This window comes from Rosa rugosa, chromosome 3 (assembly GCF_958449725.1).
Source record: "Rosa rugosa chromosome 3, drRosRugo1.1, whole genome shotgun sequence".
NCBI classification, from domain to species: Eukaryota; Viridiplantae; Streptophyta; class Magnoliopsida; order Rosales; family Rosaceae; genus Rosa; species Rosa rugosa.
In genome coordinates, this window is record NC_084822.1 from 43535041 (window position 1) to 43562126 (window position 27086).

Sequence of the window (27086 nt, forward strand, 5' to 3'; positions counted from 1 at the left end):
CTAGTGTCCATGGTTGTTGATCCCTAAATTGTTCAGCATCAACTTGTTTACTTACTGAAACATGAGACTGATGGATAGGCTTGGAGTAGGGTTCCCAATTTGCCTTAAACTCAACGTCGGATTAGGGTTTGGAGCAAGGTTTCCCGTCATGGTGTTACGATCAGTTGAATATGGCATCGAATAAGTTCATGACTTCATGATCTATCATTTGCCTCAGAAGTACTAGGCTTAGCAGCCTTTTGACATGAGACACAAGCATTAGGCAGATCAGCATGTTGGTTTAGAATCAAATCGACATTTAAGACCAAATAAATCCAATGCTTTTGGCTCCCGTTTGGATTGAATGTTGAACTCCATAGCCATATGCCTATTTCAAGTCCCAGGAAGTACATACAAAGGGCCCTTGTCTGCTCAGGAGAAACAGTAAAACCTCCATTATCCACCGATCAGGTGCTAGTCAAGTTTATAGAGGCTGACTAATTCATTGACCCCAATATGCGTTCGAACACATCATCAATCACATAACACAGCCCTTGCAAATGAATGTGTTCCTTTTTTTTTTTTCCATTCTATTTTACCTTCACGAACCATTTAAAGTGATACAACACCAATTTTAAGTCACTGGATGATTGATTAAAAAAATTAATAGAAATACAAATAATTTGGAATTGTTACAGTTAGACTATACGAGCAGCCCATCATCGGATATGATCCTTCACCTCTCCATGATTCGGGCGTACTGAGATTTGAGATTGGGAGGCTTCGTATACAAAAATTGCAAAAGCTCACCCAAGCCTATGCTCCCATCTCAAGTATATATCAAAGCCATTGAAGCATGCCATCACCTTTTTCTTTAGTCCGATCTTGGCCGATTCGAGCCACCTTTCTGATTATTGTACAGGGGTAGCACCCATCCAGACCCCTGTTTTCTTTTCCCATAACACCGCCAATACAATATAAATACAGCTACTATTACACCAACTGGAATAGCCCATCTGTATTGATGAAAGACAAAGTAAAACACAATTCGTTGAGGTAATGTTTCACCTTTTAAAAGAAAGAAGAAGTCATTACCTGTCTAGATCAAGGATGGGGCTGTAAACAAGTGTTTCCCAAGTGGCTACTATTACATGCCAAACTGGGTTGTAATAAAGAGACTCCGCTGACCAAAACATCCTCGTGTACGTCTCTAAGAAGATGAAGAGAACCCACGCCCCAATTTCAATCAAAATAAACTTTATGATAAACCTGCCCACCACGACCATGACAAGAGAGAAGGCCACCAACCAATTGAAGAGCCTGTGATTATATTCTTTTATAAAAAGAGAGCGTGACTTTCCCAACATCTGCAAATTAAACAGTGTGTATCCACGTATGAGCTTGAACTTATCACATAAAAAATACACAGAATCTAAGTAACCTTAATTGCTAGTAAAATAGTTTTCAAATTTTATTGCTTCTTAGCAAACAGGGGTTCCTTTTGTGATTTGCTTATCACAGGTACTCTCTGTCGCATCCCTTTAACTCTTATATGGAGCATGCCTCAACAAGTATTTTGATACAAAAAGAAAGATAATTGAATAAATTTTACCATTCTGTGTCCAAAGTGTCCACCCAAGCATTCAAAGTATAGTTGAAAAGCAAGCATCAAGACATAATGCAATTGCAATCCAATAGGAAAAATTTATGATAAAGTTATGACTGACCTTCATCATCCGTCGCTCATAATTTGTTTTTGCAGGTCCAACACATTCGTGCTCAAAACTTTGGTTGCATTGTAGGAAACCTGCATTGAATTTTGCCATTGAAGGAAGCCTGAGAACCTGAAGATGATCCATTTTATCCTCACAACTGGTATACAATCCCTCACACAGCTTTGAAGATTGATATTCATTGGCCATTAAGACATTCCTGTACAACTAGACAGATTCCCAGCGTTTAAGCAGCATGGATCATTTTAGATGGATAGATTCAGCATGATGAGTTACGGCAGAGAATAAGGATACAACTTAATAAAAAGTACTCATACCTTATCTATTTCTTCTTCTAGTTGCACTACGGATTTCTTTGCATGGTGACGGCCAAAATGCTGCTCTTCAAAAAGCTTCATTGCTTCTGCCATAGAGCTCTCATGGTATTCTACAAGAGATTGCTCAAAGATAGGTAAATGCACTTTTTTCATCCTTTCACTATACAGCTTTAGGCATCGCTCAAGAATCCCTTTATTAAAAACCTCCACCAGAGAACCTGTTGATGGGATCTCCCCTTTGTTCAGGGCTTCAAGGATCTGAAAGATGATTAGTAAAAAGAAGTGAGGAACATAGTTAACTGTTTCTTCTTTAACTTATTTAAGTGAGAAAACCATATAACATTAACAGTACTAGACAATGACCACTATTAACAAGTCTTTCTTCCTTAAAAAGAGAGTAACAACCTCAACCAAAGAAAAAAATAAAAAGACACAGAGGGTAACAGTCATTACAAAACGTGGTTGCATTCAAGTACATAGAAGAATATGATCACTTTCAACTGACATCACAAGCCAAAATAGATTATACAGTGATTAGAAGAGATGTAATCTTGACAGTTGTCCATTCTAATCAAACAAAGGGCTAATGAAACCAGTACCAGTCAATTCAAATGAGTAACTGGTTTGTGTTTAAAAATAAAAGTATGTCCACTGCCTAAATTAAATCTAGTGTTATGTCTACCACCAAAGGTGACACAGACGTCCTCAACTACTTAGGAAGCTTGGTGATTCTCTCAGTCTAATAGACTAATATTTCAAATCTACCAGTAGTTCAATAAACAGGTACCTGCTCCAAAAAGGCTACAAATTCCTTGCCGTTTAAAGGTCTTCCTTGCACAATCTTTGGACGGATGATACTAGTAACAAGCTGTTTTAGTTGGTCCCTTTTTGTAACATATGCCGGGTCGAGCTCGCCATCCTTCATGTCACAGAGTTTCGTTCGTTGAAGGTGAGGCTGTTTATAAGTTCAACATTACAACAGAATCAGATCACTTGACAAACAAAGATTTTAAGATGGAGAGCATTACTATATGATAGCTACCAGAAAAACAGTTTTACAGCTCATGGATGTACAAAACAAATCATCATATGTATTCTCAATTCCTTGAAAACCATGTTTCAAAGATACTCTCCCTATCTCCTTCTCCCTCTCCCAAAAAAGCAATAACTAAAACGTGCTATTTCCGTGTTCTCAAAAACAAATCACTCAACCACCAGATGATAGCCACTATATAATAGCAATTCATATCCAAGAAAATGAGGGGAAACAAAGGAAAGAGAAAAACTTCATACTTGTGGTAAGCTAAATGCTGTGCTATTATCACCCATAATAGCTAAAGAATCCCGGATCTGGTTAACCTGATAAAGACACATGAAAGTATTGGCTTTCAATTGCCGACCACCAATGCCTCAGCAGTAAGTGATAATGAAATAGAGAAAGTACCATATCAATATTTTTGTTGCCTGCAATGTCCAAAAACACCCACTATTAAACCTAAGATATTTAACTGCAGACATTTTTAAAAAGACAGCTAGTCTTGTGCATATTCATAGGAAAACAAACGAAGAAAGAAAGTGAAAAAGATAAAACAAAAACTAACCATCGCTATTAGGAACATGAAGGAGAGCTTCGTGCACCATTTCTTGCACAGATTTTCCTTCTGCAATACACATGACAATGTCAATTCAAGAAAATTTCTACTGGAATCTTGAAATAAAATGGTTAGGAAAGGACACCTGCTAGTAAACCGTCACAGGATCTTGAAGATTTTACTTTAAATTGGAAAAAAAAAAAAAAAAAAAAGAAGAAGAAGAAGAAGAAAGGTAACATGTCACAGGTGTTTCTCAACTTACGTAGAAAATCACGTTGGATGAGCCACAAAAGCTTTGCAGGTTCAAAAGCAACATCTTGCCCCTGAAAAGAAATCCCAGTTATTCACATTCACATTGCAAGATAATGCACAGTAATACGCCAAAAAATAGTGATTCAAGGGATGATAATTACCTTCACTCTATTCTCCATATAAATTTGCAAAGCGACAAAAAATGTCAGTGTTGGTAATAGCACAATAAACTACATAAACTCAGGTAAAGAAATAGAGAAGAAAGTGTAGACCTGCCATAAAATTCTTCGGCAAGCTCAACAGCAAATGACAACCGTGCAATGTCAGCTTCACGTATCTACACACAATGATACAACCAAAAAATGCCAATCAGATAAGGAAAATTCGGCTTGAAGAACAATTGGCTTAGGAGTTAGGACCTACTACATCCTTCTAGTACATCAAGGTTATACAACTCACCGTCTCAGGCAGGTTATATACTAGCACAGAACTCATGACAGTTGCAAGAGCGAAAATCCTGTAAAAAGCATAGCAAAAGATCCAGCAGGTTGAACATAATTTGAATGACCACAAAAACAAAAATGAAGATTACATGATAACTTGGAGATTACCGGTCATCATATACATTTGACTTTCCAACACTTTCAAATCCTTCGGTATCAAGGTAAAACACAGAAGTTGTTACTCCATCAATATCCACTTCTATTGGGGTTCCCCATACCCAAATCCCTGTAAGAGGCAAAAAAGTTTCGTTAGTATGGTTGTACGACATATTGCAAACAATGCCATAAAGTTAGTATCAGCACGTACCTTTTGTTTTTGTGTCACGCATGTGCCCTACACCAAAACCTGTTGGGTAAAGTATTTAAGATCTTATGGTTGTTAGATGTTCAAACCACACACCGAATGCAGAAAGATAAATGTACTAGATCAACAAGAAAATGGACAAAGGTATAGAGTAATAGAAGTCAAAACTAGACCTTCATAACAAGAAAGGGAGAGCAGCTGATTGAGCAAGAAAGATTTCCCAGAGCGGTATGGCCCAATAACCTGAGCAGACAATCATTTGATAAAGAGAAAACAAGACTCGTATAGCAAGTACAGTTTACCAAAAGAAAACAAGACTTGTCCATAAATTGTAATAAAAATTTTTGGGGAAGATTATAATTCTCAATAACCTTTCACCATGTGTGTGCATGTGGACACACAAAACATTCTGTATTTCTGATCAGTGTGTGAACTTGCAATATAACTCATTTCTAGAGTTTGGAGACAAAAAAAATGCTGCTGATGCAGTTACCACCCTTTTTTTTTTTATTGGTCTGATCATTTATCTCTCCTTCTCTCTTGACACAAATCTTTACTGTTACAACAAGTCTTAAACTTTCTTTATGGGCAGGTTCAGTTTTCAATATATAACTCCAAGTGACTGACAAACCCAGAAAAAGTTGTATAATTACAATAAAACAAGAACATAACAAAACAGAGAACTGAACAGATGCAGGACTCCTTCTTTCATCCCTTTCACTGAAAATAGCTGATCTCTATCCTAAATGGTAAGTGAGGTCTTGGGTGATGGGGTGGGGTTTGGGAAGTGGAAGACTAACCCATTTTGTGTAACATCCTCTTACTGCTTGATCACTAGGCACATTTAGATCACTAAAACAATTCATTCAAAATTAATCACACCAAGTTTATTGGTGCTTTGAAAGTATATATATAGGTCCTTTATAATCTTTTGATACTAGAAAATATATACAAATTGAAGTTTTAGCTAAAACGAAGATAAGATTGTGAGTTCTACTGATGCAGAGGAAAACGAATCTAAATCTTACTGCAACAGCTGCAATCGGAGTTGTTATTCTTTCAATGGCCTCTAGGCCTTCCTTTGAAAGACGAAGTTTTGTATGACCAGGATCTGGTTCCACAATAGGAAACCTGCATGTGCAATATTACAAATAACAAACCAGTCACGATATTGACAAAACGCAGCTGCAGTAGTTGCAAAGTTAATTTTCTGGAAGCAAATATGACAAACAAATTTTTGCTAGTAAAATAGAAGAAACTAACAGGCTTTAGTCAGTAATATGTATACACATGTATTCAGTCATACAAGCTACATACTCACTGCTCTAGAGGACCTCCAAACTTTATCCTCACATAACAATCACTTCCAGAGTTTCAACACAACAGAAAAGTTATGTTCTTAATAACGACTCAAACTATCCTATACTAGGATTCTGCCCTACTCAACAATTAAGAACAAAACATTCATCACCTACAATCTAAAGCACCTTATGACCTTATAATCTATATCAAATTTCATGACTTGACTGGCATTTTCCTACTAATAAGCACAAGCTTGATGCAAAAACAATCTTTGCAGTAGTATATTTCTTAAATTTCTTCCTAGAGTTAGCAGCAGAGCAAATGTAGTGGAAGATCTAAACCAAAAGCTGCCAAATTTATCACCAACGTCACTGAACATGCCCAAATCAAAATGCTACTAGCGTAGTACCTTGAAACCAAAGAAAGTCAAAAGCTTTCCAATTGGCATTCAATTCTTACAGCAAAAACAAACAAAATGCTGCGATTCAAAAACAGAGGCAATCGAAACAACTCACGCTTGGTGATAATTCTCAATGGAGGAAGTCCCAGATGCGCAAAAGCTGAAGATTATGGAAACAGCCAAAACAACCCAATAAGCAGTCTTCATCATTAATGTAGAAACAGACTCAATGTGATTGAGTTACAGTTTTTTGATGAGAAATCATGAGCAGAGACACAAGAGGGTAAGAAGGAATTGGGTTTTGCAGACAACGTAGTAGTGAGGAATGGAATGGGATCTGAAGAAAACAGAGAGAAGAGTGTACGTTAAGAATCGTGCAGGTTTGATTGCGGGGAAATCTCGGAGATGGGTTTTGTTTTGTTTTGTCCAGGAAAGTAGAGGATTACCGCCCTGAAACGGAGGGACTGGTCGGATGGGTTTGACTGCGAATTTACATGTGCGTCCCGAAATTTGGAGTCGGTGCCATTAGGAAGTAAAGGGTATTTTGGTAACTTACATGTTGTGAGATGAACCCTGTTCAAGTAGTAGAGGTTTTTTTTTTTTTTTTTTACTTTGTCATGAGGAACCCAAATGCTAGTTAAACCCGAAAGAAATTGTGTAAGTTGATCCCAAGTGCACTTCGACACATTACATATAAATTATTATTAGAGTTAATTAGTTTTAAGTCCAAAAATTATGGCCTATTTTAAATGTAATTCGGACGAAATTTTGTGAGAGGAAGTTAATATTCTCTAGATCAAATTATGAACCCAGTCGACCAGGATCTCAAACATTAGTACAAAAATCCAAACAATTACAAGTGGTTTTCGAACCGAAACAATTACATGTGCAATTTTCGACCCAAACAGTGCAAAAGTCCAACTCGAAACAAAGGCATTTCTCATATACTCTTGCAGTACTCCAGGCCAAGTGGTTCAGAAGTAACATTCTTTGGAGCACGATAGGGTAAACAGTGTTCGCATCATCAGGTATGGTATGTTGTTTCTTATTAACAGGATCATAAACATTTGTTTCTTATTAACAGGATCATAAACATTTGTTTCTTATCAACTGGGGACTCAAAACTAGAAATGTTAGAATTGGATACACACAAGTACACCAACAATATTATTGTGCACTTTAAAAATTGGATTAAAGTTTGTTTAGTCCCTGTACTCTGCCTCCAACATCGTTTCAGTCCCTGACATTTTAATTTCATCCAAAAAGTCCCTGAGGTCACAATTTCCGTCTGATTGGTACACTCCGTCCAATTGCTCCGTTTATAGGCTGACGTGGCATTAAAGTCAACGTCAAGTCAACCTTTTCAATTGTGAAATGTCCATACTATCCATGCCTTTTATTATTTTTTTTTTTATCTGTTTATCTCTTCTTCTTCCCTATCTCTCTTCTCCTTCTGTTTATCTCCCTCCTCTCTCTTTCTGTTCGTCTCTCTTCTCTTCCCCATTCTTTCTCAAATGTCATCATCCACCTCTCACCACCTCCTCCTCGCTTCACCCTCCTCTCCCCCCTCCTCTCTCAAATCACCTTCCTCGGCCAAAACGACGCCGTCCTCCCCAAAAACGCAGACAGATCCCGGATCCTCCTAGCCAGGGACTGCGCCGGAGGGAACCTGGCCCACCACGTGGCCGTACGCGCCTGTCAGTGTCGGACAGTCAAGTTGGCCGGGTTGGTATCTATCCAACCGTTCTTCGGCGGCAAGGAGCGAACCGAGTCAGAGATCCGGCTCGAGAAGGATCCATTGGTCTCGGTGACCCTAACCGACTGGCTGTGGAAGGCGTTTTTGCCGGTCGGGTCGACCTGGGACCATGAGGTGGCGAACTTGAGCGGGCCGAACGCGGTGGACATTTCGGGTATGGAGTATCCGGCGACGGTGGTGTTCGTGGGAGGAGCGGATCCGCTGCAGGACTGGCAGATGAGGTACTATAATTGGTTGAGGAAATCAGGGATTGAGGCCAAGCTGATCGAGTATCCCAATATGTTTCATGGCTTCTATGCCTTGACGACGGGTCTGGGTTGGACGGAGGAGAGCAGCACGAAGCAGTCCAAGGCCTCGCTTGTTTGTTGTGCAGCTTTGTTTATGTATTTGCTAGTTCATCCATGGTGTTCGGTTCAAATTGGTTTCTGTAGAGTTTGATTGATTGTGCAGGTCTGGTTCTTGGAATTTGCTGATATATGATGGCAATGGGATTGGTGGTTGAGCTCGGTGGTGGTGGTTGTGGTGATTTGAGATAGGAGGGGGGGGAGAGGAGGGTGAAGCGAGGAGGAGGTGGTGAGAGGTGGATGATGACATTTGAGAAAGAATGGGGAAGAGAAGAGAGACGAACAGAAAGAGAAAGGAGGGAGATAAACAGAAGGAGAAGAGAGATAGGGAAGAAGAAGGAGAAGAGAGATAGGGAAGAAGAAGAGATAAACAGATAAAAAAATTAATAATAAAAGGCATGGATAGTATGGACATTTCACAATTGAAAAGGTTGACTTGGCGTTGACTTTAATGCCACGTCAGCCTATAAACGGAGCAATTGGACGGAGTGTACCAATCAGACGGAAATTGTGACCTCAGGGACTTTTTGGATGAAATTAAAATGTTAGGGACTGAAACGATGTTGGAGGCAGAGTACAGGGACTAAACAAACTTTAATCCTTAAAAATTTTATTGTTGCATGCCAGTGTTCTTGAGACCAATAATAAGCAGCTTTTAAAGGAGGCCGGCTTAGGGGTGACGATGTTGTCAAGGTCCCTCTCTCTGCCTGTAATCTCTAAATATATTTCTAATTTTGTATATATCCTTCGAGCTTCTTTCATTGAATGAATTTCACTCCAATCCACCAAGAAAAATTAAGTTTCACCCACTTTTTCTTGTTCTTCCATATATTGAATGAGTTACAGACACCGGCCAAGTAAGTTGCATTGGCATCTTCTTGATTCCCTGTTCACAATCACTGGTGCCCGGAACTTAGTTGTTGCTAGCTTATGCACCCAAATAACTTATCAGATGTCCAGTGCCATTACTGGGTCAAAGTACTCTCCCAATACTGATTCTGCTATGTACTCTGGTACATATCAAGGTCTATGATCACCCTGTGTTTTGCTGCAGATTTAAAGTGAGGAAACAAAAGTTGCAAGATAAACAGTTAAGCTTGGTGAAAATTCATAATTGAGGAAGTTCCAAAAGCTGAAAAATTCATCATCACCAACCTCAAAAGTTGTAGCAGAAGAAGTCCATTGTAATGTTCATTACCATGTACAATGGTTGAGCATTAAAAATCAATATCCTAGTACAAGGAAAGTCAAAAGCTCCCAACTGATTCAATTGTGGCTATCAATTCTTAGAGCAAAAGAAAACAAATGCTGCAGATTCAAATTGAGTAATCAGAAGTTGCAGAGCTAAAGCACTTGTGCTTTGTGAAGCTACCAAGACCTGATTGCACCGACTCTTTCTCTCTCTGATCAAATGTTCTACCTATAAACTTCATCCATGCGACACACACTCTTAATGTGTATAATAATTCTATCCACGAATCAAATAGGATTGAAAAGATACCTCTGACTAGATAATGACTAATGGAGTGTTTTCTCAGTTGATGGATTTCAAGCAAGAGACGTACAAGGATAAACAAGGTAGCTTGATTTAACAGACTTGTCAGCACTTGTAATGCAGAGAGACTATAAGGCTGGTGATGAAGGAATTTTCTCACAAGATCAAGGTCTTCCATCAATATAGTTCTCTCATAACGTACACCGTCTCAACAACAATAAGAAAACCATTAACAATAGACACACCACTTAACCTGTAGTTGTTCTTGGTTCCTACCATAACTAGGGTTGAGACTTGGAGAAATCCTCTCATTAGGTGACCCACTGTTAAAGGTATTTTCAGTGAAGCAGAATCTACTAGCTAGATGGTTTGCTTGGGAAACCAAGTAGAAAGTATTTAATTCCATGAAAGCTTTAAACAGATAACTACAGGACCATAATTTGAGAACAAAAATAGTCCTCCAGTCCTTATACATATCATTTGATTTTCTGTTCCCTGATTAAGCTTACCTGGATATGTCTGCATCAAATACTGATTATCCATACAATGACAAAAATAAGGTTTTTCTGCTGATAGTTGGGCCAACCTTAAGACGTCCTCCCTTTTGTCCGCCTGTCAGACACAATAAATCAACCAGGAAAGCTTTCGTTTAAACCAAGCACAAAACATTATACCTCACACAAATTTGTGTCAAAAAAATAGTTCATGGATCCATATCTATGCAACTGATAAGACACTGACCCGGCACATTTCAAGTTCAGAAGGTCTCCTAAGTTACAGAGTTGGTCAATAGAAGATCAGTAACTTAAATCATTACCCGAAGCATCATGCATGCGATTCATGTGATGGAAGTTGATGCATAAAGATAAAATATGGGCATGGGAGAGAAAAATAATGGATGTGGAATTACATTTAAATTACAAATTAACCTTCACTTTATAAAACAGATATTGAACTTGATAGGAACTGAAATTTTTATAGTTTTTGGTTGACAAGACAATGCAACTGACAAGTACAAAGACAATTACCCAAAGCTGCATTTATAAGGCAATGCAATATAGTTTTAGCTGAAGGAGTTGGCTTACAACATGGAAACTCTGTGGAGGCTGGAAATAAGATTCACTGGGAAACGCCGACAGCAACCCCAGCATTTGGAAGGAATCCCAAAGCCAATATCTCTGGTAAAAAACAGACAGATTTTTTTTTTTTTGCTCAAAATATTCAAGAATGGGAAAAGTTCTGATATAGAGCCTTTGAATGAAGGCCAAACAAACAAGAATCGAATTTGAGTGGAATAATACAAAGCATACAGGGTTATTGACTTAAATGTAACATAATACTTGACCCCATCTGAGAAATTGAGAGGTGCATGTTAGTCAAGAATTCACCATCTCAGGTCAATACAATCTTTCAAAAAGAAGCAGCATAAACATTCTTTCTTAAATACATACGTACCTACAAGAAATCGCCCTGCTTTAGAGGGTCAACACTCAGATGGATACCAAACCTGTAAAAAGTAAACTTCCAACCAGAACGAATATCAGATAAGATCAAATTACAGTTGGCATAGCTCAAAAATGATAAAGCTAATTGCCAAAAAACAAAAACAAAAAATGATAAAGCTACTACAAACTTTGACATCAGCAGTAATACATAATATCAACAGTTCCTTACCTTCATTTCACGGTGACCACAATCTAACCATGAAACTTCCCTCGATAAGATTTGTTTTCTTCTCTGATTGACCACATGTAACCCAAAAAAATTCAACAAATCAGTGAGCACCCTTTCACGTCCATCATCCAAATCAAAAATGCAAAAAATGCTATCATTCAGAGGCATATTTGTCTGCAGACATCTGAATACATAACATTTTTCATAAGAAAACTAACCAAAAAAAAAAAAATTTAAGAACACATACAAACTACAAAGTGCATTAGTGCAGGATGGCTCTTTTCTGTCAGCTGAGAGTTTTCCTACTGTAGAAAGTTGTTTATCAATTTATCACTTAAAAATGTATGAAGAATTGTTTTCACTAAATAGAGTCTATTTATCTGCAAATCACGAGTGTACAACCATCTGATAATAGTATTCTTTTTAATGGAGTAACTAAAGAAATACAACTACAAAACATGCCTTTACCTGTAATTTGGAGGAGTGAAAGGTGTGAATTCACCAAATTATTTCCTATGGAGTATGCGTACGTCAAATAGGCAATATGAGACTAATATGTAATCTTGATTGACATCCATGAACATTAGTTTTGCGACAATTGACTTCCAACAATGTAGCAAGCTCTGATGAAGGTGATATATTTGAGTATAAAAAGCAATTGGTTCCACTGAAAATCCATGCTAGGGAGCACCCAGCCACGGGTGAGATTGCATGGGTTATGGATATGTTGGATGTATTGCATGCGGACCACCGTGACCGGTTTTTGGTGTGCCTTTGGGCCATCTGGGCCGAGCGGAACAATGTAGTTTGGAAGAATGTTTCCTTCCAACCGATGAATTTGATTTGGTGGTCAACCCGTGTCTTAGAGGAGTTTCAGAAATATCACCCGAAGGCGGTAAGAAAGAAGAAGAGGCCGCCGTCTAAGTGGCAGAATCCTCCCAGAGGTAGGCTGAAAATAAATGTTGATGGTGCTTTCAGAGTTGATAGTGGATGTGGAGGTATTGGAGTAGTGGTCAGAAATGATTCTGGGACGGGTATTGCTGTGCTTGCTAGACCTTTTGTACATGCACACTCGGTTCTTAATATGGAAGCGGAGGCGTGTAGAGCTGGTCTACTTCTTGGGATTCACCAAGGTTGGGATGACATTGATATTGAAAGCGACTCTGGCATTCTGATTGCTACTCTACAGAGTGAGGAGAAGAATTTCAAAGAGGTAAGTCGGGTTCTTGATGATTGTAGAGATTATCTTGATGCTTTCCAATCAGTTAGAATTCGGCATATTTACCGTGAAGCAAATGGTGTTGCGGATAGACTTGCACACCTTGCTAGTTGTTTTGCTATTGATGATGTATGATTAGATGAGACTCCTGCTATTATTCAGGACGTTCTCCACGAGGATATGTGTCATTGTTCTTATGTAGCTCGGGGTTTAGGTTTTCTGTCCCCCCCCCCCCCCCCCCCCCCGATGCAAAATTTTACTACTATTAATATAATAAATGGAACCGGGCGTGGGGCTGAGCCTCCCAGCTAGGCTCGGTTCCAAACCCCTATTAAAAAAAAAAGCAATTGGTATCAGAATTTGCAAATGTTTGACCTTATAGATATTGAACTCTGCATCATGAAATCTTGAATTTAAAAATAAAAAAATTAAAAAAAAAAATCCCTTCGTAACAAGAATAAGAATAAATTGTTCAAGTAAATCCAGAATATGTGTCTGGCCCAAACTCGAGGTTACTTGCTCTAGTTGAAATAGGGTTTATATTAGAGATATTCTCGGAGAGTCTTAGGAGATATCCAATCAATGTACGATTATGTTTCCATGTACAACTCTATCTCTATGCTTGTAATCCTCTATATAAAGAAGCCCCTATTATCAATGAAAGTACGACTCAATTCTCTCACAATTTCAGTTTCTCTACAACACGTTATCAGCACGAAGCCCTAACCCTGAAACCCTAAATTCGTAGCCTTCAAATCCCAGAAACCGCCGCCGCCCACCTTGAAGCTCTCAACTCCAGGAGTCCAGAACCGGCCGGAAAAACACCAAACCGGCCACCGGAAGTGATGCAAATATCTCTGCCCGGTTCAACGGCTTCCTCACCGCCTCCTACATCCATACTCCGCCACCTGCTGGACCTCGATCCCAGACAACCGGAACCGGAAATTTCACCACCGGAACCGGCCTAAAAGTCCCTGAACCGGCCACCAGAAAAGACTGCAACCGGACCGGCAGAAAAGAAGAAAAAAAAGGGGAGGAGGCAGAAGCCCAGCCCAGTAGATCTGCCCTAGGCCCAGAAGTAGACCTCAGACCCATAGTCGCTGCCCCAGGCCCAAATCACATCAGCCCAGAGCCCGTCCACGTCAGCACTGCCACGTCAACGCCCAGTCAGCAGCCACGTCAGCACCAGTGCCACGTCAACGACCGGTCAACCTTTTTCCTGCAGACTTCCGGCCATTTTTCCGATGACTTTCCGACAGTTTTCCGGCGACTTTTTCCTACAGTTTTCCGGCCACTTTTCCAATGACCTATTTTCGAGGTATTTTTTTCTAAAAGTTCCCGTTTTTTTTAGAGTTTTTAAATTCAATTTCTCTTCTTTTTATCGGGGACTTGCAACCTCCCTTCTTCTACCCCCCTTTCTTCTTCATAGGGGAGACCAATAGCCGAACTGTGGGGGTTCGTGCTCACTCCAAGCTTGGAGCTTGTAGAGTGCTCCAAACTTAGAGTTTGTTGAGAAGAAAAACGATCGACCACTTACATCATTGTTTCGATCTAATCCAACCCCTCTTGGAATCGAATTTCTTGGAAGCGACTACGCTCAGAAATTTTATATGTTTTCGTGGTAGCCTTTCACGCCCCGAAACTAACCCTAATTTTTGTTCTCTTTCATGATGAGTAACCTGAACAAATTGGACTTTGCTCCATTGGGAACAACTGGCTCTGAATATCACAGGTGGGTTCGTGATGTCCGCCAGCATCTCAAGGCCGATGGAATCCTGGATACGATTCTCGAGCCTAGCCAGGACGTGCTAACTGTTGAGCAAGCTCAAGCCTTGGAAGCAAATAGAGCAGCCTTAGAGGCAAATAAGGCGAAAGCCATCATCCTAATGACTCGTCATATGGATGATTCGCTCCTGTACGAGTGTTTGAATGAAGAAGACCCCAGAAGGCTGTGGGTCTCACTCGAAGAAAGATTTGGCAACGTCCGTGACTCCCTGCTTCCTGACCTAGAAGTGAGATGGCATAGCCTCCGCTTCTGTGATTTCAAGTCAGTTCTTGACTATAACTTGGAAGCACTTCGCATTAAATCCTTAATGGAATTCTGTGGTAAAGAGATCACAAATGCGATGTTGATTGAGAAGACTCTCTCTACCTTCCCCGTCTCTGCATTGATGGTTGCTAAGAACTATCGAATCGATGTTACTGCAGGACGGATCACAAGGTTTCATGAGCTCATTGGAGCTATGAATGTCGCTGAAAAGCATGACAACATCCTTGTGAAGAACTATAATTCGAGATCCGTGGGAACAGAGCATATTCCGGAATCCAATTATAGTCGCGCCCCTAAGAGAAGGCGCCAAGAGCAAAACCCTAACCTTAGGGATACTTCTGGACATTCTGGTCCATATAATCGCTCTACTTGGGAAGGTAACCGCCAATATAGGTGAACACGGAACCGAAGAGGTCAACGTGGAAAGAGAGAGGGAGGCAACGCCTCTGGCCATGTTGGTGGCGCCACCAACACTAAGAGCCATCTAAATGACGCTTTCAAAGCGCCTCAATCAATGGAGTTTGAGCAAAGAGATGTATGTTCTCGATGTGGAGTGTCTGATCATTGGGCACACATTTGTAGAGCTCGCGAAGAAATTGTCACCGCCTACAAAGCATATTGTGAAGCAAGAGAAGCTCACTATGTGGAACAAGAAGATCAAGAAGATGATCTAGAATGAAGGGTTGAAGACTACAAATCTGACTGGGATCAATAGATCGCCAATTCTGTTTTAAGTCTTCATTTTTCCAAGAGATGTAATAGGCAATTGCCATATACTTTGTAGTAAATGCCATTGGTTTAGTTTTTCTTCATATAGGCTCATCCAAAATGAGTGTGATGTCTAGGAAGGTTTTGAGATAAGTGGTACTTAAGTGAGCTTTGCTCCACCGACATCTCTCTACTCACCTGGTCATATTTATTTTGGAGTTACCGAAAGAAGTCAAACGACTACCATTGTTTTGCATTAGCTAGCATTTTGGATTAGATTTTCTTTGGTCAAAGAGACAATGATGTAACTCCGTTGGCTTATGAATAAAATTTCGAGTTCTTTTCATTATGACTCCATTTTGATTCTGAGCATATAACTTTGTGACTACGATGGCTGGGCCATCAGTATTAATTCAAGGACATGGAATAGCCCAAGTTCCACTTGCCAAATAGCACCTTGATTACTGTCACAGAAACTCTCCACCCTCTTAGGGCAAATCGTACCCTATGAATAGCCAACGAATTCCATGCTAAAATGCATGTAGAGAACGAAAATGAGTTCCTTTGCAATACCTTTAATGATTGCGAACAAAGACGCATCTTAGAGAAGTTTATGTGTCTCTCTAGTGGACTCTATGTCACTATTCGAGCTATTAATCCAATAAAAGTTATGGGAGAAGATCTCTTGGATTTAGACACATATTGGCTTTGTCACGACAGGATAGGTCATCCTAGTCATGATATGATGATCCGTCTACGAAAGACTTCACATGGACATCTTTTCTCTCGAGCGAAATGAAGCATGAATCAAAAGTTGATTCCTGGACTAAGTGTGACCGACGCTGCTGCCTAGGGCACTGCCTCCGTCCACCACCAGTTTAGGGCTGGCGTAGTCCCTATCCATGACGCCATGGATGGCGTCCATCATGGTGATGGTGCCCCAGGTGATGATGCAATCACCAACTTGCTTCAAAATAGCGTTTCAGACGCTCAGGCCCAACCAAAATTCTTATTGGTTGCTTCTAAAGCCTCTCGCTCGTTTTACAAAGCCCGTTCCTTAGGAAAATTAGGACTGAGACCGTCCTATGCAAAGGATATGAAAATACTCATTTTGTTCTTACATAGAATCCGTGGGGATTCTGTGGACTGGTTCAACTAACTTGCGGACGTTTAAATATCTCATGATGATTGGTTGACACGTAAACACGCTGGTCACGTGTTGTACCATTGTCCACTTGTAATGCTGCTTATGCTACACTCCTAGCAAATATCATATGACAACGGGCTCACTCCCCGGATCATCCTATTCCGTCAATTGGACTTGACGATGCTAGAGAGTTTACATCGAAGACTTTCGATGGTTATTGCAATGGGACTGATGTTGGACATCATATTCCCATGTACACACCCAAATGGTCTCACGGAAACGACTACGATGGTAGTCAAGACATTGGTAATGCGCACCAATCTCCTTATATCCGCTTGGGGTGATGCAATATCGCATGCAGCTATGCTAATTCGTCTACGACCTACCGCCACTCAATCTACCTCGGCGTTACAGCTAGTGACTGGGTACAAGTATCGTACTTACGCATATTTGAGTGTGCCATTTATGTGCCAATTGCGCCGCCACAGCGCTCTATGATGGGTCCACACAGATGAATGGGCAACTACGTTGGATTTGAGACTCCAACAATCGTCCGCCACTTCATGCCCTTGCTAGGCGATCTCCTTACCGCTAGATTTGTGGATGTCACTTTGATGAGACAGTCTTCCCGTCGTTAGGTGGAGATAAGAACACGAATGTTCAACAGGAACGACAGAAATTGTCGTAGTCTGTCCCCACTATGTCTCATCTTGATCCCTGTTAAAGTGACGAGATCACACATCTGCTGCAAATATGCCTGCAAGGAAGTACGTCCCTACGAGAGGACGTAGCGCCACCCTACACGAAGGTAGGCATGGCGCCAACGCCAATGAGAGTGGCACTCTGGCGTTATAGGCCATGGCCCCAGCTAGGATGCGTGGGAGGCCCGTGGGTTCGAAGGACACTTTGGCACACTCTAATCCTTTGATCATCGACACTCAAAATCTGTCTCATGAGTATCTTCCTGGTTATGGTTATCGTTGGGGGACGCCTCAACGTCAGAACCTATTCCTGAGAATATAGAGCTCTATGAAACTTACATTATTGTACATGAGATGTGGGATAGAAACTCCATCATAACTGATGATGTAGTTGCGCATTTTGTTGCGCATGAGTTTGTTGAGTCAGATGATATCGAACCACGCTCCGTTGATGAATGAATGCCAACGTAGAGAGATTTGGCCTAAATGGAAAGATACGATCCAGGTTAAGATGGATTCTCTAACGAAGATGAAGGTTTTTGAGCCAATGATGCCAACACCTCCTAACATAAAACCTATTGACTAATGGGTCTTCGTTAGAATGCGTGATGAGAAAAATAGATGGTAATCTCGCCTTATGGCGCAAGGCTTCTCACAAAACGCCCTGGAATCGACTACGATGAGACATATTCTCTCGTAATGAATGTCATTGCACTCCACTACCCTGTCAGTTTGGTAGTTTCCGAATAACTGATTATGCAGCTTACAAATGTGGTCACTACGTATCTCTATGGGGATCTAGATACGGAATATACATGAAGGTTCATGGTGAACTTCATTTACCCAAGTCAATTGGCTCTAGACCACGGAGCGCGTTTACAAAGAGATTGAAACGCTCACTAAAGTGACTACTTGATTGGGAAGGGATATGCCCACACGTTTCCATAACAAGTTTCGAATTTTATCGCGGTTCATGTTGGACATGATCTTCATTAGAAGCCCTTAAAGAGTTAAGGGAAACCGCTGAACACTAGAAATCCGAGTTTGAGATGAAGGATTTTGGGAGAACACGATTATATCTCGGTTTGGAACTTGAGCATCGTGTTGATAGATGCTTAGGCATTTGACAAGGTCAAACCTTCAAGCACCCCCATGATCGTTCGTAGTCTTGTTCCTGAAAAGGATACTCTTCGTCCGAAGGATGATGACGAAGATGTGCTAGAGGCGGAAGTGCCCTACATAAGTACAATAGGCGCATTATTGTACTTAGCTCAATCCACAAGATCGGACATCTCATTTGCAGTGAACTTGTTAGCTAGATATAGCTCTGCGCCAACGCGACGCCATTGGATTGGTGTAAAAGATATCTTTCGATACTTGAGATGTACGATTGATATGAGCTTGTTCTATCCCTACAAAGAGATCATGGATTCGGACCCATCACACACCAGGAACGCTGTAACGCCCCAAGCCGCACCTCACCAGCTTAAGCACGTTACAGTGCCGCGAGTCTCTAAAACATAAACCAAACGCTCAGTTTACATTCTAGAGGACCGCTAGGCATTTTGTTTGAAAAACTTTTCGTAAAACACAGCGGAAACTACCAATATTTTTGAGGTGAAAATCCTTGAATCGCTAAGTTCAATTTGTTCGTCCAGACTTGAAATGAATGCTCACTCAGGAGGCACAAGATTTAAGGACTAAGAATTTAACTACGTTTGACCCAAGAATTCCGGGACACAAAGTTCGAGAAATAGAAAGCAGAATAAAGCCCAGAAGGCGGTTTACCAAACTTGTTCCGCACACCCAGCTCCGTCCGCCATTGTCCCGTCACCAGTGCACAGTACCTGCATCTATACTGTTGTAGGGGTGAGCTTTCGTCCTCGCTGCTCTACAGGAACTCTACCTCAACTAGATTTAAAACCAATAAACAAATATTTGGGCTGCCCAGTATGAAAACATATTTAAACCAAATATTTAAAAGAACGACAAATTTTAATGATTTTCAACTTGAAAACCGATGCATGATGCTTAAATAAATACGGCGCCAAATCCAAGTATTACCTGATGGCCGGTCCCATAGACCCACTACACGACATTACCTCAAATTAATTTATCACCAGGTAAGCGTAGTGAGAGCGTCCACTACCTAGCTACACACACGTACCGGGCCCGTTATTACGATCGGAATACCCGGACGACCGGCGTAACTAACCCTCCGGAGGTTAAGGGGATCGAACCCAAGGAAGTCAGAGCCACCCTTCGCTCTCAAGCCATCACATTTCTCACATGGTTTGGTTAGTATGCATTGCATTTGAACATAACCAAACCATACCAACTAACATGCATCATTTAATAACAATATATAAGAAAATCACCAACCGAGGAGAGTCCTGAATCCCTACCTGGATTCCGATGCTTTCTCTCACGTACTCCAAGAGTCGCGAACCTTTCGTTCCTCGAGTAACTGGAATCCTAAATTCCGACATTTCGATAATCAATATCTTTTGAACAATTATATGAGATCTTGACGAATAATAAATCGTCCAAACCAACTTTTCCTGGTTTGACCAGGAGTTGACCAACTTTGACCATTGTTTGACCAATTGCGACAAGTTCGATAATTAAACCCCAAATTACCGAACATTTACATGAAGTTTAAAAGTTTAAAGTATCGACCAAATATGCATTGAGTGCACCCAATATACATATATAATAATTCCTTTCATTTACTATCAATTTAACATACACACAAGCAAAGGTCAGGTTTCCAATTTCGTAAACGATTTATCCCAATTCACCCAATACTTGGTCTTTTATTTCCATTTCGCATGTTGTCGCATAGTAAATTCCATCGAATTACTATGGACACCCACATAACTTAAGCCATCCCTTAGCACCCTTTAAATTCACTCTCAAATAACAATAGCCACAGATCAAACATAACAACACAATACCATTTATTCATTCACAACCAGTAATCAATTTCACAGAAACCTCACACACATACTCACAATCTCCGATCAACAATACAACCAATTTCTCAATCCATAACTCAATCGATTCTCCAGCCAACAAACAGAAACATTTCCATCAAATTCTCGATATTACCTCCGGTACTACAATCTGCAAAGAAATCCTCAAATCACCAAACTACACAACTCGATCAAACTATGCATAACACCATGATTCAACCAAATCTCCAGGACAGAAATAATTCAAGAGCTCTTCAGTCCACAATTTTCGAATTCATCACAAGAGCAACCTTTGAATTCAAGGTTTGGAATTTTACCTTCGAAAGTCTACGTTGATCAAGCTCGGGTTTACAGAACCCCTTGCTAGAACTGGAATGTTGATGAGTTGAGGATTTTGACGCCAATAACCCAGCAAGCCTCTTGATTTCTGGTCCACAAGTGCAGCCAAGGTGAAAACCAAGCCCAGAATGGCCGGGAAGGTCACCGGTGTCGAAGAACACGGCAGCCCGAGACCAATCCCAGAAACGAAATTGTCAAAACCCCACCAATTTCAAAGACTAATTAATCTAGCGTGTAGAGAAAGGCGAGAGGAGGAAGTTCCATACTGAAGGCGGCCCAGACGGTGGCCGGAAACCACCACAGAACCGGTGGAGCAGACGCTGCTTCTCGCCTTCGACTCTCCGTTCACGATCGTTGCATGGACGATCCAAGGATAGGAGGCTGTTGGCGACGGCGAGACGAAGAAGATGGTGGTCGTCAGTCGTCGATCGGTGGCCGGACGACACCACTTTGGTCGGGTTTCATTCTCGGGTCGGCGACTCCGTTTCGGGTCAGAAGCTTCGAGCTTCTCTCTAGATCCTTCTGGTCGTCCAACCGAGACAAGGCCTCTTTATAGGCTGCTCTAACTTAATTTCGACGGCTGTGATCAGTCGGTGGGTTTATGGATGGCTAGGATCGCTCTACCCATTTTCTATTTCCTTAATTAATTTCCAAAACCTCAAAACTTCGGAAAATCATAACAAATAGGTCGGGTATCCGAAAAATTCCCCAAAAATTTCCACGAACTCGTCGGGTCATGTACTTTATTATCCAACTCCTAGATTGAGGATTTCACTTTATGAAAATTTCTGAAAATTCCCTCGAGCATCTTGACACTCATCGAGATCGTCAAATAATTTTGCGTACGATCTCCATTAAGCTCGACACACTTTTCCTGGGCTCACAAACGCCGCCAACACTGGTCTGCGTCCTCTATCCTCATCCCAAAACAACATGTGTTTTGGAAGGTTTTGCTGATGTTGGGTATCTCTCTGACCCACACAAAGGTCGTTCCCAAACTGGTTAAGTGTTCACCATGGGTAAAGACCGTGATATCTTGGAGGTCTACAGAACAGACCCTAGTCGCTATATCTTCGAACAATGAAGAGATTATTGCTCTTCACGAAGTGATTCTTGAATGTATATGGATTGGATCCATAATTACGCATGTTCGAACAATTGTGGTTTAAAGTCTACCACAGATGAGCCTACAAGTATTTAAGATAATGCTGCTTGTTTTGAACAAATGAAGCAAGGCTACATCAAAAGCGACAACACCAAGCATAATCAGCAACAACAAACTCTCCTCAAGATCAAAGTGAACTAGGTTCAATCTGAGGACAGTGTGGCAGACTTGCTCTCTAAGTCATTGCCTAAATTCCACTTTCGAGAAACATGTTGGTAGCATCGTTTGCGGAAGTTATCCGAACTCCCATGACCGTTGTCATCAGGGGGAGATGCAGACATCAGGGGGAGATGTCTACATGTATGGTCTCGAAACGTGAAGGGTTTGTTGTGCTCTTTTTCCCCTTCGACCGAGGTTGTTTTTGTCCCACTGGGTTTTTGTTACTCGACAAGGTTTTTAATGAGGCAACGAGAGGAGCACCACGTTTGGGCGACACAAGGGGGAGTGTTCAAGTAAATCCAGAATATGTGTCTGGCCCAAACTCGAGGTTACTTGCTCTAGTTGAAATAGAGTTTATATTAGAGATATTCTCGGAGAATCTTAGGAGATATCCAATCAATATACGATTATGTTTCCATGTACAACTCTATCTCTATGCTTGTAATCCTCTATATAAAGAGGCCCCTATTATCAATGAAAGTACGACTCAATTCTCTCCCAATTTCAGTTTCTCTACAACATAAATATATTTAACACAGTAAGAACTACTGCTAAACCTAAGACATATATAATTGACAAGGGAAGGCCCTTCCTGAGCATCATAGCTAGGCATTCTAACCACTAAAACATCTAGGAAAGAATGGAAGACCAACATATATACCGAAGATTTAAGAATGTGGACAGTAAGCTCACGTGTTAGTCTAGTCAATGCACTTGCAGACAGCAATCTTCTCCATCCATAAGAAACCTTAATTTGCACTGCATCTTTTGTTCCTGAGTACTGTCCCCAGACACTCGCAACTTCTTCAATTGTATATTCTATATGATTAACAGATTAACCCACGGAGACCAGCAACTAAGTACAATCCAAACTTGCTAGTCGTTACATGCTGGCCAGCTTTGTGAGATATAAGAAATCTGAACCAAAGAAAAAGGACTCTCAGCATAGATACTTTAAGAAAATTCATCAAATTTATTAAACAGATGCTATGATAAATTTAGGATGTGATTTTTTTTAAAGGCACAATGGGAAGGTTAAGATGTAGCATGTTAAGTTCATTAATATCTTCAGACTGCAGAACAAGCAACAAATCATCATTATACATTACTTGCCAGACATGTCATGCCTGAAACTCGTCTGATAAGGCAACATTTACCAAGGAAAATCCAATAATTGTCTCCATATATCACTTTTCAATATCACAGAGCCTTTATCTGTGTTCATCCCATTGCATCAATGAGGTTACACTTATCGGAGGTCCATATTCAGGTTGTGGATTGGCTTAACCGTTGGAGAAGATACTGAACTCAAACCTATTTGACGGGTTGTTGACAACAAATGAAACAAGAGAAGACCAAAATGCAAGTCCTCTTAACTTCGACACAACTGCAAAGGCTGAATTAAAAGGTGTCCACACAACACCACTGACAGGTCCAGTGTCTTCCATTTGGCGTATGAAAGGTGAAAAGGCCGTGTCATCTATTTTTTGTACTTAAATCTGAAACTTATAACACAATCCAATTCTTAACTGTTTGGTACTAGAAACCCATCGGAATTACCAAGTAGCAATTTTGGCACCTAATAAGGTTAAACACCAACCTACCGAATATTCCACCATTGGTTGTACTCACATATCATTACTTAGCCCCAGTCATACAGCGATACAAAACAATCCATGATCCAAATTCTACAAGGTTATATAAGTCCACAACCCCACTTTTGGTCCCAACAGCAAGAATTGGTTGCTCTGAAGCTACCGAAGTACGTACAACATCACCAACCCCCATTTATGCCATGCTTTAAGCCTTTCATAATTATAGAACATAACAGCAGTTGTTCATCAGAATATAACACAAATAGTAACTCATTGGAAAACAAAGCTCCAGATGGACGATAGAAGAGTTCCTGGAGACAGTAGGACTGACAGTCATAGTCCCTGGAACCCTTTTAGTAGCAACACCATTCCCTAAAGAATGCGGTGAGGGGGATACCTTGCTGGCCATCGATGGAAATGGGTCAAGTTTGAAAGTCCCACAGTACATAAAAAAACAGTCCTACTCAACACATAAAGCAGGTAATACATCAACTCAGTAAAAACAGAATTGGAAAGACACCTGCTACTAATAGTAACAAAGAGAATGCTCTATGAGCTGATGAATTTCAAGCAAAATCATGTGTAAGGTGCAACAAGGCATAGCTTGACTTAACTAAGAATTGTCAGCATTTCCAACTTTTGCATATATGGTGACAATATAAGATCTTCTATCCCCACTATTTCAGTATCAGCAATTTGACTCTCATAGTCGCCGTCTCGGATATGCTCATTCCAATTATTCTCATAGGAAAATAACCATCATTACTGTCAAGCAAAGAATGATTGAACTAACGATGCAAACAGAAGTAAATAGATATAGACTGATGTCGACACCTTTGTCGAAGCATAGAAACAAGGATGAAGCTATTATTTTGACTTGCACGTCAACCAGAAAAAGTATCACTCGAAAACACAAACTAATCCATGTGTCGTAAAATCGCTTGAAAACACAAATTAAACATATTCAAGATCCCAACTTCTTCACCTTCTCATTTGCTTTCTCAGTAACCATAACCAAACAGACCGTCAAGCACTAAAAGAATAGCAAACAGGGGAAAGGTAGAATGGGGCTTCACCGATTTGAGTTTCGATGGAGTCGATGATGACGGAAATCGGAATCGATGACTTGGCGACACGGCGCAGGTGATCTCTCGTCTCTCTGTCTCTCTCTTTTTTTGGCGGGACTAGAATTTCACACGAAATGCAGGGAACCCTATTTGCTCTATTTATACCAGCAGCTAATCTAATCGTTGTTGTAAAACTATAGTAAACGAATTTGAGAGAGAGAGAGATTATAGACGTAGAGAATAAGATATGTGTGTATTATTCATCTCACCATGAGGAGCCTTATATAGGACTACATGGTGTACACAAAAGGGTAATGCTTAATTACAATCCAATCACTCCTACAATTACAACCTATCAATCACCAATCTATAGGGATAGGCACCTATTACTCAACATCTATTTACATGATTATCCACAAATATTTACAACACTCCCCTTTGGATATTCCATATCAATAGTGTTGCATAGGCTGAGAGCTTCTAAGTTGCCTCGTCAAAAACCTTGCCAAGGAATAAAAACCTTGTGGGAAAAAAAACAATCTTGGTCGAAGGAGAAAAAGAGCACAACGAGCTTGAGTGTGGAGTAGCAGTATCACAGCTTTAGAGATAGGTAAAGTCTTCTTATCAGCACCATAAGTAGGTAGTATGTCTACGAGAGGGATGCATTAGAGTTGCTACACCAAAACCTTGCCCGGTAAACCCAGTGGGAGAAACCCGTGGTCGAAGGGAAAAGATGAGCAAATGCATGTATATGTCGAATCAAAGCATCTTCTGGATGTAGTAAGTGGGGTGACCATGCTAAAGATGTGCCTCGTCAAAACCTTGCCAGGTAACAAAACCCAGTGGGACAAAATAACCTTGGACAAAGGACAAAAAGAGTACACGATGGTCAAATGAGTATGCTTCAGGATACTCCCCCTGATTTCGACTCCCCCTGAAAATTACATGTTAGGTAATTCAGATAGTTTACGTAGACCAATACCTTGGACATGCTTCTAGAATGTAGACTTTGGTAGTGACTTGGTGAAGAGGTCAGCACGATTGTCTTCAGATCAAATCTGCTTAACTTCAATCTTCTGATGCTCCTGTTATTGCTGATTGAATGAGAACTTCGGTACAATATGTTTGGTGTTGTCTCCTTTGATGAAACTCATCTTTATCTGCTCTATGTAAGTAGCATTATCCTCGTAGATAATGGTTGGTTCATCAGTGGTGGAATGCAGTCCACATGTGCTTCGAACATGCTTTGTAACGGCTCTTAGCCATGTACATTCACATACTGCTTCGTGAAGAGCTAGTATCTCAGCATGATTCGAAAAGGTAGCAACAAGTGTCTATTTCGTAGACTTCCAAGAAATTGCAGTATTCCCAATGGTAAAGACATAACCAGTTTGGGAACGTGTCTTGTGCGGGTCTGATAGATAGTCTATATCAGCATATCCAACAAGGCGAGCATCAATCCGAGGATCAAGGGGGTTTGATCCATTCCTTGATGCGTAGGGATAGAATAAGCCCATATCCATCGTACCTCTAAGGTAGCGAAAAATGTCTTTTATGCCATTCCAGTGGCGGCGTGTTGGCACAGAGCTATATCTAGCTAACAAGTTCACATCAAATGGGATGTCCTGTCTAGGGCATTGAGCCAAGTGCAATAATAGCCAAGTACAATAATGCACCTATTGCACTTAGATATGGGACTTCTGGCACCAATATCTCTTCGTTATCATCTGCAGGACGATACGGTTCTCTCTAGACTTCAGATGACCATGGGTGTGCTTGCTTTTATCCTCATTAAAGCATCTTAACATCTTCTGGATGTAATTTGGTTGATGGACCAAAATTTCATCTGCACTGTGATCGGGCTCCAGGTCGAGACAATAATTTGTTCTCCCAAGGCCTTTCATCTCAAATTCCAACTTCAGGTGCTTTGCAGTTTCCTTGATCTCTTCAGGAGTATCAATCAAATTCATGTCATTGACATAGACCGCCACAATTCCAAACTAGGAACTTGCTTCCTTAATAAACATGCATGGGCATAGTTTATTATTCACATATCCCATCCCGATTAAATATTCACTTAGACGGTTATACCACCTCCGTCTGGATTGTTTCAATCCATAAAGTGAACGCCTCAAAACTAATGAAGAGCGTGTTCCGTGGTCTAGAACTATTTGCATCGGGTATATTAAGTCCTTCAGGAACTTTTATGTATATCTCTGTATCATGATCCCCATAGAGATAAGCTGTGACCACATTCATAAGCTGCATATTCAGTTTTTCGGAAACTACCAAACTGATAAGGTAGCGGAA

General features: G+C 40.6%; 1 protein-coding gene and 1 long non-coding RNA gene across 2 annotated transcripts; both read right to left on the reverse strand.

Moving 5' to 3' along the window:
- Positions 1-533: 533 nt before the first annotated feature.
- On the reverse strand, positions 534-6829 carry LOC133739977 (uncharacterized). The gene is made up of 17 exons (XM_062167805.1): positions 6498-6829; positions 5709-5811; positions 4854-4923; positions 4684-4722; positions 4485-4602; positions 4333-4390; positions 4146-4210; positions 4035-4041; positions 3884-3944; positions 3631-3690; positions 3474-3493; positions 3323-3388; positions 2817-2984; positions 2030-2287; positions 1707-1919; positions 1075-1346; positions 534-995 (listed from the first exon to the last, which is right to left on the reverse strand). Exons 1-17 carry the CDS (start codon positions 6590-6592, stop codon positions 854-856), a joined length of 1815 nt encoding a protein of 604 aa, XP_062023789.1. The 5' UTR covers positions 6593-6829; the 3' UTR covers positions 534-853.
- Positions 6830-20415: 13586 nt separating this feature from the next.
- Positions 20416-21670, reverse strand: LOC133740841 (uncharacterized). The gene is made up of 2 exons (XR_009861461.1): positions 21057-21670; positions 20416-20878 (listed from the first exon to the last, which is right to left on the reverse strand). It is a non-coding gene; the product is annotated as an uncharacterized LOC133740841 (long non-coding RNA).
- Positions 21671-27086: the final 5416 nt, after the last annotated feature.